The 14,850-nt window shown below is 46.6% G+C and overlaps 3 protein-coding genes across 3 annotated transcripts; 1 reads left to right on the plus strand and 2 right to left on the minus strand.

The window, feature by feature from the left end:
* Nucleotides 1-1,198: 1,198 nt before the first annotated feature.
* On the minus strand, nt 1,199-4,412 carry LOC128490941 (cytochrome b5 domain-containing protein 1). The gene is made up of 4 exons (XM_053463089.1): nt 4,223-4,412; nt 3,539-3,615; nt 2,026-2,244; nt 1,199-1,687 (listed from the first exon to the last, which is right to left on the minus strand). The coding sequence occupies exons 1-4, from the start codon at nt 4,380-4,382 to the stop codon at nt 1,457-1,459; spliced, it is 687 nt and encodes a 228-aa protein (XP_053319064.1). The 5' UTR covers nt 4,383-4,412; the 3' UTR covers nt 1,199-1,456.
* A 205-nt stretch (nt 4,413-4,617) lies between these two features.
* Nucleotides 4,618-6,250, plus strand: NAA38 (N-alpha-acetyltransferase 38, NatC auxiliary subunit). Its single transcript, XM_053462988.1, has 3 exons — nt 4,618-4,751; nt 5,452-5,623; nt 5,933-6,250. The coding sequence occupies exons 1-3, from the start codon at nt 4,695-4,697 to the stop codon at nt 6,043-6,045; spliced, it is 342 nt and encodes a 113-aa protein (XP_053318963.1). The 5' UTR covers nt 4,618-4,694; the 3' UTR covers nt 6,046-6,250.
* Nucleotides 6,251-8,232: 1,982 nt separating this feature from the next.
* TMEM88 (transmembrane protein 88) lies at nt 8,233-10,112 on the minus strand. The gene is made up of 2 exons (XM_053464358.1): nt 9,787-10,112; nt 8,233-8,871 (listed from the first exon to the last, which is right to left on the minus strand). Exons 1-2 carry the CDS (start codon nt 10,027-10,029, stop codon nt 8,632-8,634), a joined length of 483 nt encoding a protein of 160 aa, XP_053320333.1. The 5' UTR covers nt 10,030-10,112; the 3' UTR covers nt 8,233-8,631.
* Between the last annotated feature and the right edge of the window lie 4,738 nt (nt 10,113-14,850).

Below are 14,850 nucleotides of genomic sequence, written 5' to 3' on the forward strand. Positions count from 1 at the left end.
TTATAAGGACGGGATTAGTTATACGGCCGGGGAGTATATAATATATAATATGAGAAATATGCAGGGATATAATGGGTTATAAGGACGGGATAAGTTATACAGGCTGGAGAGTATATAATATATAATATGAGGAATATACAGGGATATAACGGGTTATAAGGACGGGATTAGTTATATGGCCGGAGAGTATATAATATATAATATGAGGAATATACAGGATATAACGGGTTATAAGCAGGGGATTAGTTTTACGGGGAGAGTATATAATATATAATATGAGGAATATACAGGGATATAACGGGTTATAAGGACGGGATTAGTTATACGGGGGGGAGAGTATATAATATATAATATGAGGAATATACAGGGATATAACGGGTTATAAGGATGGGATAAATTATACGGCCGAAGAGTATATAATATATAATATGAGGAATATACAGGATATAACGGGTTATAAGGACGGGATTAGTTATACGGGCGGAGAGTATATAATATATAATATGAGGAATATACAGGATATAACGGGTGATAAGGACGGGATTAGTTATACGGGGGGAGAGTATATAATATATAATATGAGGAATATACAGGGATATAACGGGTGATAAGGACGGGATTAGTTATACGGCCGGAGAGTATATAATATATAATACGAGGAATATACAGGATATAACGGGTTATAAGGATGGGATTAGTTATACGGCCGGAGAGTATGTAATATATAATATGAGGAATATACAGGGATATAACGGGTTATAAGGACGGGATTAGTTATACGGGTCGGAGAGTATATAATATATAATCTGAGGAATATACAGGGATATAACGGGTGATAAGGACGGGATTAGTTATACGGCCGGAGAGTATATAATATATAATATGAGGAATCTACAGCGATATAATGGGTTATAAGGACGGGATTAGTTATACGGCCAGAGAGTATATAATATATAATATGAGGAATATACAGGGATATAACGGGTTATAAGGATTAGTTTGTTGATCCAGTTAGAAATCAGAGGCCATTTTGGAGTCTCCAAAAAGGAAGTCTCCGTTTTGAAGCATAATTGGAAATCGCTTCAATGTATTTGTTTTTTTGCTGTCTTCTTGATAAAAAGCGGGGAGGAATTTATTATGTTACCGCTATGTTATTAGGTTACTGTGATTATACGAAAGGTAGACTGTGAAACCATCAAAAGTTACAAAATGAAACAGATTTATTGTGGACTCCTTGCTGCTTTTGGCCACAGACACAGACAAAAACTGCTATAATAATATTTCACAGGTATAATATATAATAGAATTACTTGTTTCTACTGGCATTAAAATATACCCCCTCCTAATAAGGAACTGACTGTCATGACGGGTAAGATTGGCACTACAATTTAATGATCAGCTATAGGACATAATCGTGGCTAAGTTTGTTCTCGCCCCGAATCATTACTCTTGTTTTCTAATATTCAGTGAGGTCATCGTTAAAATACAGGAGTATACTGGGTGTAAAGAGGTCGGAATCGATCGTCAGCTGCTCGAACTCCTCGTCCTCGTCCCGCACTCCGTTCTCCTGCAGGGTTTTGTCCATGTCGAGGGGAACCCCATCGAACTTCCACGTGTAACTGGTTGCGTGGGCATTACAGGGCAGGTATCGGTGCAGGATCTCCCACATGTTCTCCTCTGAACACACCTACAATAGAAATTGGGTTCATATATGGACTGTCATCCGGAAGGGGGGGTAGACTGACAGCTCCTTCTGTGTCACCCTGGAGTGGGAGGGTCAAACTCACAACTCTTTCTGTCTATATCACCCTGCAAGAGGTGGGGCAGACTCACCGATCATTCTGCGTCACCTTTCAAGGGTAAGGTCAAACTCCCAGATCCTGCCATCTGGGTCAAACTCACAGCTTAGTCTGAAGTTTGAAAAACTGTCTTATCGCTATAGCAAGTTGCTGATCATCCATTTTTTCCTATGGGGATGAAACCATAACAAAATCTTTTTTTTTTGTATTTCTAGTGGCTCCTCACCTCCAGCGTGTGCTCTTGAGAAGTCAGCGTATTGATGATACGGATGAACCTGGTTTTGGAAGACAGGATACCGATTTCATAGGAAGGATCCCTCCACCATGGACGCCCAAAGCTATTGTCCCAGTCTGTCGACGGATACGATGGAGGCACGTGGATAAAGCGTCCCTGAGGAGTGTAATACTTCAAACAGCCCGTCTGCGGATCTATGTACGTCTTAATCTTTGGGGGAGGAATAAGAGAGAGGGGTTTGTAGGGAATCAAAACATGCATGGAATAGAGATAAGGTTATGACGAATATAAGACAAGCAGTCTTTTACAGCAGCAAAAAATGTACAGAGATGGCCAGACTAGGTGGATAGAATGATTCTCATCCATTGTCAAATACTACCTGCATATATCGAACACATTTTCCTAATAAACAAGAAATGATCTGTACTTTACAGATTTATCAAGGGATGATCTAAATCATAGTGATTTATACCCTAACTCCCTCTAGATTGTAAGCGTTTACCGACTGCAATACAACCTGCAGCCAGTAGAGGGTGCACAAGGTAATTACAGTTACAATTCTGTGTATCTCAGTAATACGGCTCATCCATATACATAAACACACACATTTGTGATTCGATGGTCTTGGTCTTATATACCAGGACATGCTAACAATTAGCTGTTCCTCAGCAGGTCTAAAATTAGGTAATTACTAGCTCAGATGAACAACATGTGACATATTACAATGTGTATTAAAAAAAATGAAAAAAAAAGCCAAAATGTAGAAGCTTTGTGTGAAAAATTAAGCACAGCTTTACTGCTTCCATAGGAGTTTAGATGCTAGATTGTAAGCTCCTTCGAGCCGGGCCCTCCTCACCTGTTGTCTCTGTAAGTCATTTTGTTATGTTAAATACCACTTTTATGTCCTGTCTACCCATTGTACAGCGCTACAGAATTTCATGGCGCTATATAAAACAATAAATAATAATAATAATAACATGCGAAGTGTTAAAGTTCATGAGAGTACAAATAGAGAAAAGCTGAACAAGTATGGTTTGTTTGGAAGGGTTGCCAGGAGAAAGTCTCTTCTCTCTCAAAAGAACATGGCAGCACGGTTGCTTCTGAACAAACCACAAGTCTTGTGGAACCACATCCTTTGGACAGACAAGACCAAAAGTGGAGATGTTTGGCCAGACTTTTTATGTGACTTTGTGCCCCATTGCTGGGTATTTGTGTAACTGAGTGGGGCATTTAAAAGAAGAATAGCGGGTTTTATTTACACAATTAATTCATAAAACTGCTTCCTGCTGTTTCTATGCCCATTGTTAGGGGCCTTTAGGAACCCTGTGACATCATCATACCCAGCATACCCTCCTAGAAAAGAGGGGTATCAGGAGAGGAAAGAGGGGGCATCAGGAGAATAGTGAAGGGCATAGAGGAGGAGGGGTACAGGGGTTTAATTCCAAAGAGGGACTGTCTCTCCGTAACAGGGACATTTGGAAGCTATGTACTGTCTGTGTCTTACATCACCAGTCTTGGGATTAAACCAATGGCTGATGTCCTTTCCTGCGGCCGCAATGATCGGCTTCAACAAAACGTCCCCTGTAAGAGAATAGAGAGAGAGATCCGGTTAAACGGCTTCGGAAACGGTGCAGCCAATCAGAGCCAAGGACAACACTTCAAATATTAAAGCACCATCTCACCCCCAACTCCGTCTAGATGGTATGCTCCTTTGAGCAGGAAAACTCTGTGGAATAGGACGGCGCCATATAAATCAATAAATAATAATAAAATGTGTGAGAATCCCTGTGGCCCTGACGCCATCACTCGGGGGCCACCAGCAGGTCAGATTATATGTCAATGGGAACCGAAACAGGAAAGGTTGCCACCTGTGATCAGGCAGAGAAATTCTCTGACTATTGGGCTGTCCGGTACCGGCAGGGACCCATAGGGACGGATGTGAGCAGCTCCTAATTACGGTAATACTAAGGGTGACTAATGTGTTCTCAGCGCTCTTCATCCTGACTAATATGTAATAGGTCAAAGAGCTTACAATCATGTAAGAGAAACATCTCACTTAAAGGGATTTAACAAATGGCAGGAGGGGAAATGTTACAATAAGTCACCGGATCGTGTATGGATATGAAGCCGTCTTCCCCACCCACGAGTGACACAGATGCCCCACGCAGCTGACACCGAGCCGGGTCACCTTTGTGTTGTTTGGCCAGCGGGGTGAGATCGTACACCTTGCCCAGGTAGGACACCCACAGATCGGTGAGGGTGCAGTGCCGAGAGACCTCACGCGGTGTATAGAACGGGCGCCGAGGAGGGACGGTCATGTCTGCAGATCCAGCAATGGCAGGTACCATGGTAACAGGACGCGCTGCCTGCACATTTCTGCGTTTCACTAACGCTTGCGTTCCAGGCCATACTTCCGCTTCCTGTTTCTCGGTTAAAAAAAAAAAAAGAAAGAAAATCAAGCCTGGCTTTGATCCGATGCGTGACGAGTTCCGGGTACATCCGGAAATTGTGTAGTTCTCAACCTGTCCATTATGAGTAACATCCTGCCAGCCCTTGCGCTAATTGGTTAACTCAAAGCATCACGCCCCCGGCCCACGCACAGCCTGATGGGAGTTGTAGTTCTGATTTAACCAATCCCTGTGAAGTGTGTGGGGATCATCATGGCGGCTCAGCTGGAGGAGAATGGTTGCAGCAGGCAGAGCAGCCCCACGGCAGGGGTAAGAGTTTGTGTTATAAACCCCTAGCCGGGGCAGATATATCCTCTGCTCTCTGCCTCTGTGTAAACCCCTTTGCTAGGGCAGATACTCCCCCCCCTTCTCTGTATATAAACCCCTTTGGTAGGGCAGATACTCCCACCTCCTCTGTATATAAACCCCTTGTTGGGGCAGAGACATCCCCCTCCCCTGTATATAAACCCCTTGCTGGGGCAGATACCCCCCCTCTGCATATAAACCCCTTGCTGGGGCAGATACATCCCTCTCCTCTGTATATAAACCCCTTGCGGGGGCAGATACTCCCCCCTCCTCTGTATATAAACCCCTTGCGGGGGGAGATACTCCCCCTCCTCTGGCTATAAAGCGTTTATAATGCCTCCAGCCGGGGCAGGTAGACTTCTGGGCTGCTGCCCTTTTTAGGCTGTTAAAACCCTTACCAGGGCAAATATGCCCCCTCACCTAGGGCTGGCACAGCCGCTATTCCTTTAGATATACCTCGGGCAATTGTCTTCTGATCTGCAGGTCCTTGTAGGTTATTTAATCTACCCCTGGGGCAGATACAGCCTCTCTTGAGCTGGGTATGTAAGCTACATCTGGGGCAGATATACCCAACGCTGTTACTCGGCGGGTTCTGATGGGGTGTGTTAGCTGTTCCGGGTTGCCCTCCGTGTCCCGTCACTCGGGGTAATTTGTGTCTCTGCAGGACTCGGATAGCGATTTGGGTGACTCTGCCCGTCACAAACTGGAATCCCTCCTGAACCGGAACATGCGGATCGAGATGACGGACGGCCGGTCGCTCATCGGCTGCTTCCTCTGCACAGACCGGGACTGCAACGTCATCTTGGGCTCCGCGCAGGAATTCCTTCGGCCGTCGGGTGAGATAATCTGCGGAAGCTGAGACTGACGGGATGCGTGAAGTAATAGGGGTGCCACGGGCTAATTTACCTAGGTGTAGTACATAAGTGGAACAGCCTCCCAGCAGAAGTGGTAATGAGGGAATTTAAACTAAATCTAGTCTAACTGGCTCCTGAATCTAAGACAGGATCAACGACTGATTAAGGGCAGGAGACTTGGACAGACTAGATGTCATTCTATGTAAGAACTTCCTGTTGGTTGGTATGATGTCATAGTGACCGGGCAGCGGTTAGAAAGCAGGGCTGATTTGGTATGTGTTCTTTCCGCAGACACGTTTCCCATCAGAGAGCCGCGGGTTCTGGGTCTCGCCATGGTCCCCGGCCACCATATTGTATCCATCCAGGTGGAGCTCGAGAGTGTCACGGCCCCCCAGTACCTCTGAGTCCCCAGACGCTGGACCCCCTAGGACTGTTAACTATTTACCTCCTGAACGAGGAGAGAAGGCGGAAGCACCGCGAGCAGAGTGTTTGGAGTATACCCGCAGCTCCGTGACCAGCCTTACAAGTCTGTTAACACGCTGTCAGAGAATTTACGCAAACCGGGTTCCAGGCAGAGTTCTGATTAAAATGTATTTATATTTAATCAAATTACCGAAATCATCCTTAAACTACACCCCTCCCCCACAACTACACCGTGACATGTAACAACCCCCCCCTCACCCACTGCTACACCGTGACATGTAACAGCCTCCCCCTCACCCACTACTACACCGTGACATGTAACAGCCTCCCTCCACACACTGCTACACTGTGACATGCAACAGCCTCCCCCACTACTACACAGTCACATGTAACGGCCTCACCCTCATACACTACTACACCCTGATGTATAACGGCCTCACCCTCACACATTACTAAACCCTGACGTATAACAACCTCCCCTCACCCACTGCTACACATTGACATATAACAGCTTCTCCTCACACACTGCTACACCGTGACATGTAACAGCCTCCCCCACTACTACACCGTCACATGTAACAGCCTCACCCTCATACACTACTTCACCCTGACGTATAACAGCCTCCCCTCACACACTACTACACCATGACATGTAACAGCCTCACCCACTGCTACACCGTGACATATAACAACCTTCCCTCACACACTGCTACACCGTGACATATAACAGCCTCTCCTCACCCACTGCTACAACGTGACATGTAACAGCCTCACACACTGCTACACCGTGACATGTAACAGCCTCACCCACTGCTTCACCGTGATATGTAACAGCCTCACCCACTACTACACCGTGACATATAACAGCCTCACCCACTGCTACACCGTGACATATAACAACCTCCCCTCACACACTGCTGCACCGTGACATATAACAGCCTCTCCTCACCCAGTGCTACACTGTGACATATAACAACCTCCCCTCACACACTACTACACCGTGACATATAACAGCCTCTCCTCACCCAGTGCTACACCGTGACATGTAACAGCCTCACCCACTGCTATACCGTGACATGTAACAGCCTCACCCACTGCTACACCGTGACACATAACAACCTCCCCTCACACACTACTACACCGTGACATATAACAGCCTCTCCTCACCCAGTGCTACACCGTGACATGTAACAGCCTCAACCACTGCTACACCGTGACATGTAACAGCTTCACCCACTGCTTCACCGTGACATGTAACAGCCTCACCCACTGCTACACCGTGACATGTAACATTCTCCCCCTCACACACCACTACACCGTGACATGTAACAGCCTCCCCCACTGCTACACCGTCACATGCAACAGCCTCACCGTCATACACTACTACACCCTGACGTATAACAGTCTCCCCTCACATGCTACTACACCGTGACATATAACAGCCTCCCCCAGTGCTACACTGTGACATGTAACAGCCTCACCCACTGCTACACCGTGACATATAACAACCTCCCCTCACACACCGCTACACCGTGACATTTAACAGCCTCCCCCGACACACTACTACACTGTGGCATGTAACAGCCTCTCCTCACCCACTGCCACACCGTGACATGTAACAGCCTCCCCCTCACACAATGCTTCACCGTGACATGTATACGCAGCACAGATACAGCGCAGACAGCGGCAGCCTCCCCTCACACACTACTACACCGTGACATGTATACACAGCACAGATACAGCGCAGACAGTGCCAGCCTCCCCCTCACACACTACTACACCGTGACATGTATACACAGCACAGATACAGCGCAGACAGCGGCAGCCCCCCTCACACACTACTACACCGTGACATGTATACACAGCACAGATACAGCGCAGACATCGGCAGTGCCAGCCTCCCCCTCACACACTACTACACCGTGACATGTATGCACAGCTACAGCGCAGACAGCGGCAGTGCCAGCCTCCCCTCACACACTACTACACCGTGACATGTATACACAGCACTGATACAGCGCAGACAGCGGCAGCCTCCCCCTCACACACTACTACACCGTGACATGTATACACAGCACAGATAAAGCGCAGACAGCGGCAGTGCCAGCCTTCCCTCACACACTACTACACCGTGACATGTATACATAACAATAAGAAAAAAAGGCAAATTTGGTATAATGAAATGTATTTCATATAAAAATAAAGCGCATATAGATCAGGTGAGTCTGGTTTTAAAGGTAGGCTGTGAGCTCATGCGGCACAGAACGCCGTGTTATACTGTGACATCACTCTGGGCTTCACCATAACGATTGTTATTGGTTTGTAGGCTAGAAAAGCCATGAACCGTTTGTGATGTCACATATTACACATTAACACAACCAGTAACGGGTCACCAAACACAAGAAGTGGTGCTTTGCAGCCGACATCGAGAATCCACAGCCAGCGTCGTGTCTCCTTGGACACTTGAGAGGCTTCGGGGTTAAGGACGTCGCACGCTGCGGCAGTGGGGATGTCCATGGGTTGGCGTCCACCGCGGTACGATGGCCTCCTGGTGGCCAAGGCCTCCCTCACACCCAAGACTTGCTCTCCTGTTGGCGTTCCTTGGCTCCTCGTTGGCGGCCCTGATAGACGGCGCGGCTGTAGGGCAGGAAGCAGGACCCCAGCTTCAGCGCGTGAGCCAGCCGGGCGTACGCCGCCAAGCCCAGGATCAGGAAGGGCAGCAGAAGGATGACGCCGAAGACCAGCAGAGCTGTGCAGGCCACCGGGGTGAGGAGCGGGGAGCAGAGCGTCTCTTTGGGTCGCCGGAACTGGAAGGATGTCAAGGAAAATGGTGTTAGTGCATATGGCCTCCGACCGCGGGGGGCACCTCTAGGAACAGTATATCTGGGCCACTCACCATTCACTAAAGGGAGAGTTTCAGTTTAATCTCTGACTTCATTATAAAGGTCCAGCCCCAGTGAGTCTCTCCTGCAGGGAGAGCTTGGCTGGCCCTGTATAATGTATAGTTAAATTAACATACTGGGCATGAATGCGGCAGAGAGGGAGGAGGCGAGGTGCGGGTTCCACTAAATATTGTATTTAAGGGGCATGTGCCATAAGACGACAGCTGGAGTTGCTGTTGGCTGAGCATTTTGGGAGTTGCTGTGAACATGCAATGGATTCTAAAATGTATATAAACTGAAACTCGCTGATCATCCCCGCTCCCCCCCCCGTCCCGTCTATTCTGCCCGTTTCTCCTGCAGTAAAGACTCAAACCTTTATCAATCGCATGCATGTTTACATCCCCTCACTGTATTACCTCTGCTGGGAGGCTGTTCCACTTATCTACCACCCCTGTATGACTTGCATCCCTGGTTGGGTTGGTTATGGAGCCCGGGTTCCTGAGTAGAGCACGGACAGCGGAGATGCCTTCTACTCGGACTGTCTAGAGAGCGTTTACTCCAATAAGTGGAGCCTTTCATGGACGCTACACATTTAGTTTACTAGTGACAGAGCGGGCCCTGTATAATGTATAGTTAAATTATGAGAAACTGCTCATTCTCTCCCAGCATTAACTATACATTATACAGGGTCGGCCCGACTCTTTCTGCGGGAGAAGCTGCACGGGGTCTGCCCTGCAGAGTGAAGGCAATGGGATGAAACTGCAGCTCCCCTGCAAATTCCCACTTTGCCCCACAGCAAATCGACATTTGTTTTAGAGGTCACGGGGGGCTTCCACTCACCTGGGGGTGGCACAGGAACCCGTAGAGCAGCATGGCAGCCGAGGGGGCGAGGGCTCCTCCACACAGGATCAGGAATATCAGCAGGTTAGCGGCTCCCACCAGCAGATTGTGAGCTGTGATCAGAACCGCGCAGGCCCAGCAATCCAGGGGCTCCCTGGGGGTGGGAGGGAGTGGGGTATATGGGGGTGGTGGGGCAGGGGCATCGTCGCCCACCGCCACCTGATTCACGTCGGAGCGAGACATGTACTGAAAAGGGGGCTTCTTCTAGGCCAACGGGGTGTTTTGGTCTCTCCTGTCCTCCTGGTCCTTTCCTCTTCTCATCTGGTCCTCAGTACCTCTCCTTTCCTAATACCCCGGTGCCCTCTCCTCCCCCTCCTCTTATCTAGGAATGCAGGGATGCCTCACTCCTCCTAACAGTCCACCCTCTCTGGAATGTATAGGTTCCCCAACCCCCAATATACATCCCCCTTCTATCTTATATGCATTGAGAGTGTAAGCTCTGGGGGCGAGTCATCCCAGCATCATCCATCACAGTTCTCTCCAGTAGATAAATCAGCATCCTGGGTGGTCCTCATCAGGGTCCCGGAACCTGCGCTAATTAAATACAAACCTACAGAATAGTTATAACGGGTCAACTGCTCACAAGCCTTCATAAAACTATAGCCTAGCCCTAGTTCATCAATACATTATACAGAGTGCAAGCTCTGTGGGCTAGGAGAATTTGCAGTTTGCGGTGACCATAGCCAGGGATGACCCAGTGATGCCAGTGTCATATAAAAAACTTTTTAATAGGCTGGCATTCGTTTTGAGGGGGTGGTAGATAAGTGGAACAGCTTCCCAGCAGAGGTGGTAGAGGCTAATAAAGTGAGGGTATTAAACACACATGGGATAGACATACGGCTCCTGAATCTAAAACGAGACCAACAACTGATTAAGGTTTGAGTCGTTACAGCAGGAGAAACGGGCGACTAGACGGGGGGGAGCGGGGGGATCTGACGGTATATTCTATCAAGTAATCATAATCCGGAAACATCCCTGCCGGCCCGGCAGCATCATACGGGTTCAGCAAACACCCTGATAAGGGATGGATCATAACAGTTCGTAAATCACTTAAGTGGAGGGCCGAGGAGAGCGATAAACAGGGACCGTTACACTCTATCCACTAAAACCCCACGTAATGGTGTTGTAAAGAAGTCATTATATATAGATCTCCCCCCATTATGTGCGTAACAGCCATCATGACTTGCTATTCGAAGGATCTGCATGATTATTCCTCCCCATTACCACATCTCTCCCTATAGTGAAGTTGCTGATCCTTTCGATCAGTGTGTGTTAGAATCAGCGTGTACGTGTGTGTGTCTGTGAGTATGAGTAAGCAGGTGTGTTAGAATGTGTGCCATAGTGTATGTTGGGGGGGCAAGAGACAATGAATGGCACAGATAAGCTGTTTGGGGGCATTAACAAGCTGGAGCAAAGATGGCACAGGCAGGCTGTTTGGGGCAAATATATCTCCTCATTTTGCGCATGTACAAGATGCAGCCTAAAACAAAGCAGGGGTTTAAAGGGCAGAACCAGCCATTATATGCATTTAATGCGTGGGGGGGGCTTTAGCTGTATGAAGCTTCCCCTCTGCAAATGGATGAATCCCCTATATGTGCCCCCACCCCCACCCCACCTGAGGGCTTCTTGATCAGTGCAGGTTCCAGGATGCTTTGCAGCAAATGGGTTATGAGGACCACCCAGGACCCTTATCTGAACTGTGGTTATTGGAGCGTTCATGTCCTGTGTCTAAGGAGACAACACACACAAACACACACAATCACACACACACACACCCCACACACACAAACCCCACACACACACACCCCTCTTTTCAAAGCTTTCGAGATCTCTCAGGTCTCTTCCTCGGGTAAATGATCATTACATAATACGCCCGAGGAAGAGACCTGAGAGGTCTTGAAGGCTTGCACTCTAAATTCTACTTCTAAGGGAAAAACACACTGAGACCCTCTGTCTTTTGTTGAAGGGATGACAGCGCCCCCTTGAGGCAGAAATACAAACTGCTTTTCCGTTTGTGAATTGGACTGGATTATTATTCATTATTATTGTTATTATTATTATTATAATTTATTATTATTATTTATTAGTAGTATTATTAGTAGTATTATTTGTATAATTTATATAAGCACCATCATATTCCACAGCGCTGTACAACGACTCATTCTTATATTTTCACTGGATTCATCATTCATAATGGAAATATTTTCTAAGACTTTTATTTTTCAAGGCATTTCAATTGTTTTCCATTTATTTACAAAAAAAAGGTCCCCCCCCGCCTGTCATACTATTTTGTGTAGAAATAATTAATATTGCCCTCGCTCAGCCACCTTCATTTGAAGACACAAAACAGGCAGACACTCCATCGCAGGAAGCACTCCATGCTCACACTCCAGACAGGAAGTGTCCCAGGAACAAACCAATAGAGGTGCGGGGGGAGGGGATATAATCTATTGTCCTCAGTTTTCCCAGTACCCCATATACCTGGGGTCAACCATTTCATTGAAATGGGGGGGGAAGCTATGGATGGGCCTGGAAGATCGCAGATGCCTCTTTTGCCCTGAGCATCTTTTCAGATTATTTGGTTAATTGAGTTCCCGTTGGAAATCTAGAGCTCTGAATACCCAGCATGTGCTCTTTAATGTACCCAGCACCGCTATACACACCGATAACCTGTGATACCCGATCTTGTCCTGATTCCTGTATCGCTGACCACGGTATAATAAGCCAGTGGTGTGTGAGTAAACGGTGTTTCACAAAATTAGACAATTAACCCTTGAACCAAGATAAAGGGATGGACATTTATTAACAGTACACTTCAGGAATATTTATGACAATATACTTAGTGGCCACAAGATGGCACTAGTACTCATGGAATATTGCCTGCATAACACTCAGCGGCCACAAGAGGTCGCTATAATCCATAATGACTTTCTTTAATCTGTAGCTTTTAACTTCTTTTAATTACAGATCATCGTTTTGCGGGGTTCACTCTGATGAGTTAAATTCGGCTCGTGCCAGCACTGCGTCTATGAATCCACATAGCAGATGGTTATTAATGTTTTTATCTGTTTGTCTAATCGGTATATTTTTAGAATATTCTTTTAGATTACGTTGGAGTAACGTTGGAGTAAAAAAAAAAGGAACAATCTGTAATACAGCAAATACAGGAAATGGAGCGTCATGGGTGTAATCGTTCCTCTTTCACCTCTCCAGATCATACATTTGGGAGCCGGGCCCTCTTCCCCTAATCATGTATCAGGTCATCTTAGTCTGTCATTTCTGGGTTTGTCAGAACCTTCGCATGTAGGGACTGTAAGAAGCCCTGCATTCATTGTTGGTGCCACAGAAATAAATAACAATAATTGAAGAATTTGAGCCTTAATCAACTTTTGCTTGCAGTTCCACATTTAGCCACTAGGGGTTGTCAAGAGTAACAATTCATGCAGCATTTACACCTTGCAGGGAGTCTTTTTATGCTTCCATTGTTTTTTTTTCTGCTTCCTATGTCACTGTGGCCAGATCTCCCCTTTAACCAGCTGCAGAAAATCTATCTTGCAGGGCAGCTTTTCCATCATTTCTGCCCCATGTGATGCAATATGTGGTTGAGGTCACCCTTTTTTTTTGATAAATGGTCTTTCTCACATTACATGTTCTGTGTAATTGAAAAATAGCCTCTGACTTAGAGCCGTTTTCCTTAAAACCGCTGCTGCTTACTCCGATGGACACCTCCGTCACCATCAACGATCACTTGTGATGTATGATAATACTATGTGCTTGGCATGATGCTTCCTGACATTGTGCACTGCAGCTGTATCACAGCAGCTAAAGCAGTTAAATCGGCCACTTCAGGTCTCCATCAAATTCGCGAGCAGGCTGGGACTCGGTGAGGAGATCCTGAAAGCCATCACTATTAAGGAGGCCGAGGGCCGGTTTTGGAACCAGTGTCAGCAGACAGCTATTGGGTTTGTAAACATGCCCTTGTTTAACCCCTTAAGGACAACGGGCGGTCCCTAAAGCCATTGAAAACAATGCATTTTGCGCCCGTACATGTATGGGCTTTGTCATTAAGGGGTTAAGAATCTGAACTCATTGGTCACTTCTGTTTTCCCGTTCCCCCTCTTTATATAGTTATTCTCTGTGGCTGACATTTCTGTGAATTTTAATTCAGTTTAAGAAATTGTGAATTTTGAAAAAAAAAATTTAAAAAAGGATATAAAATAAATAGACAAACATATGGAAAATCTAAAGCTACAATCAGATTTTTTTATCAAAATCTTTATTTTTTTTCAGATTTATTAATATCACAAATTCACAAAAAAGGCAAAAAAGTCGCTGGCTCAGTTAAAAATAAGAAGTTTTGCGTTTGTGTGATGGGGTGAGGAAAGAGGGTACATACAGTCTAAAAAAAATAAAAAAATTAAATTAAAATCCAGGGGAGTGAAGTCTTCTCTGTCCGCTCACCGGTGGGGGGGGGGAGGGAGAATAAGCATCTTGTGTCTCGATGGTAAAAATGGAGAAGTTTTGAAGACTTGAGAAGAGGGCGCCGACGCTCTTAATTCACCAAACAAGTCCCACAACACTCTCTTCGATGAATTAGACCACCTCTGCCAGGCAAGTTGACCCAGAAGACTTCCACCGGATCCTTTCACCGAGTGGCTCTTACCCAACATCTGAGGCTGCCCACTCAACTCAGCAAGAGTCCTGGAGGTCTACAGAGTCTCCTCATCATCTGAAGTTCCAAATAAATGCCCCGTGAATGTCCAGTTCAGTCTGATGAAAACCAGGGGCGTGCATAGTCTTAGAAGTTCCATGCGTAGAAGAAGTACCCCCCCATGGGTTAGAGGAGGACATCTCTCCAGGTTTCAAAACAAAAACCCACCCAAACTAGCACTGAACCAACAAAGCGACTGGTTTTTAGCACCAGGTGAGCTATTATGGAGACTGGCGATGTGCCCCAGGCGTGTAACCCAAAAAAAAAGGGGACCTTAGCACCAGAGACCCAGC

Source organism: Spea bombifrons, chromosome 4, assembly GCF_027358695.1.
Source record: "Spea bombifrons isolate aSpeBom1 chromosome 4, aSpeBom1.2.pri, whole genome shotgun sequence".
Lineage (NCBI taxonomy): Eukaryota > Metazoa > Chordata > Amphibia > Anura > Pelobatidae > Spea > Spea bombifrons.

Coding starts and splice junctions, on each gene's coding strand:
- TMEM88 (XM_053464358.1), bottom strand. CDS start 10,029: ATGTCTCGCTCCGACGTGAATCAGGTGGCGGTGGGCGACGATGCCCCT. Junction 8,872..9,786: donor GGTTCCTGTGCCACCCCCAG/GTGAGTGGAAGC, acceptor ACATCCTTCCAG/TTCCGGCGACCCAAAGAGAC.
- NAA38 (XM_053462988.1), top strand. CDS start 4,695: ATGGCGGCTCAGCTGGAGGAGAATGGTTGCAGCAGGCAGAGCAGCCCC. Junction 4,752..5,451: donor AGAGCAGCCCCACGGCAGGG/GTAAGAGTTTGT, acceptor GTGTCTCTGCAG/GACTCGGATAGCGATTTGGG. Junction 5,624..5,932: donor GGAATTCCTTCGGCCGTCGG/GTGAGATAATCT, acceptor TTCTTTCCGCAG/ACACGTTTCCCATCAGAGAG.
- LOC128490941 (XM_053463089.1), bottom strand. CDS start 4,382: ATGGTACCTGCCATTGCTGGATCTGCAGACATGACCGTCCCTCCTCGG. Junction 2,245..3,538: donor TTAATCCCAAGACTGGTGAT/GTAAGACACAGA, acceptor CCTCCCCCAAAG/ATTAAGACGTACATAGATCC. Junction 1,688..2,025: donor CTCAAGAGCACACGCTGGAG/GTGAGGAGCCAC, acceptor TTTCTATTGTAG/GTGTGTTCAGAGGAGAACAT.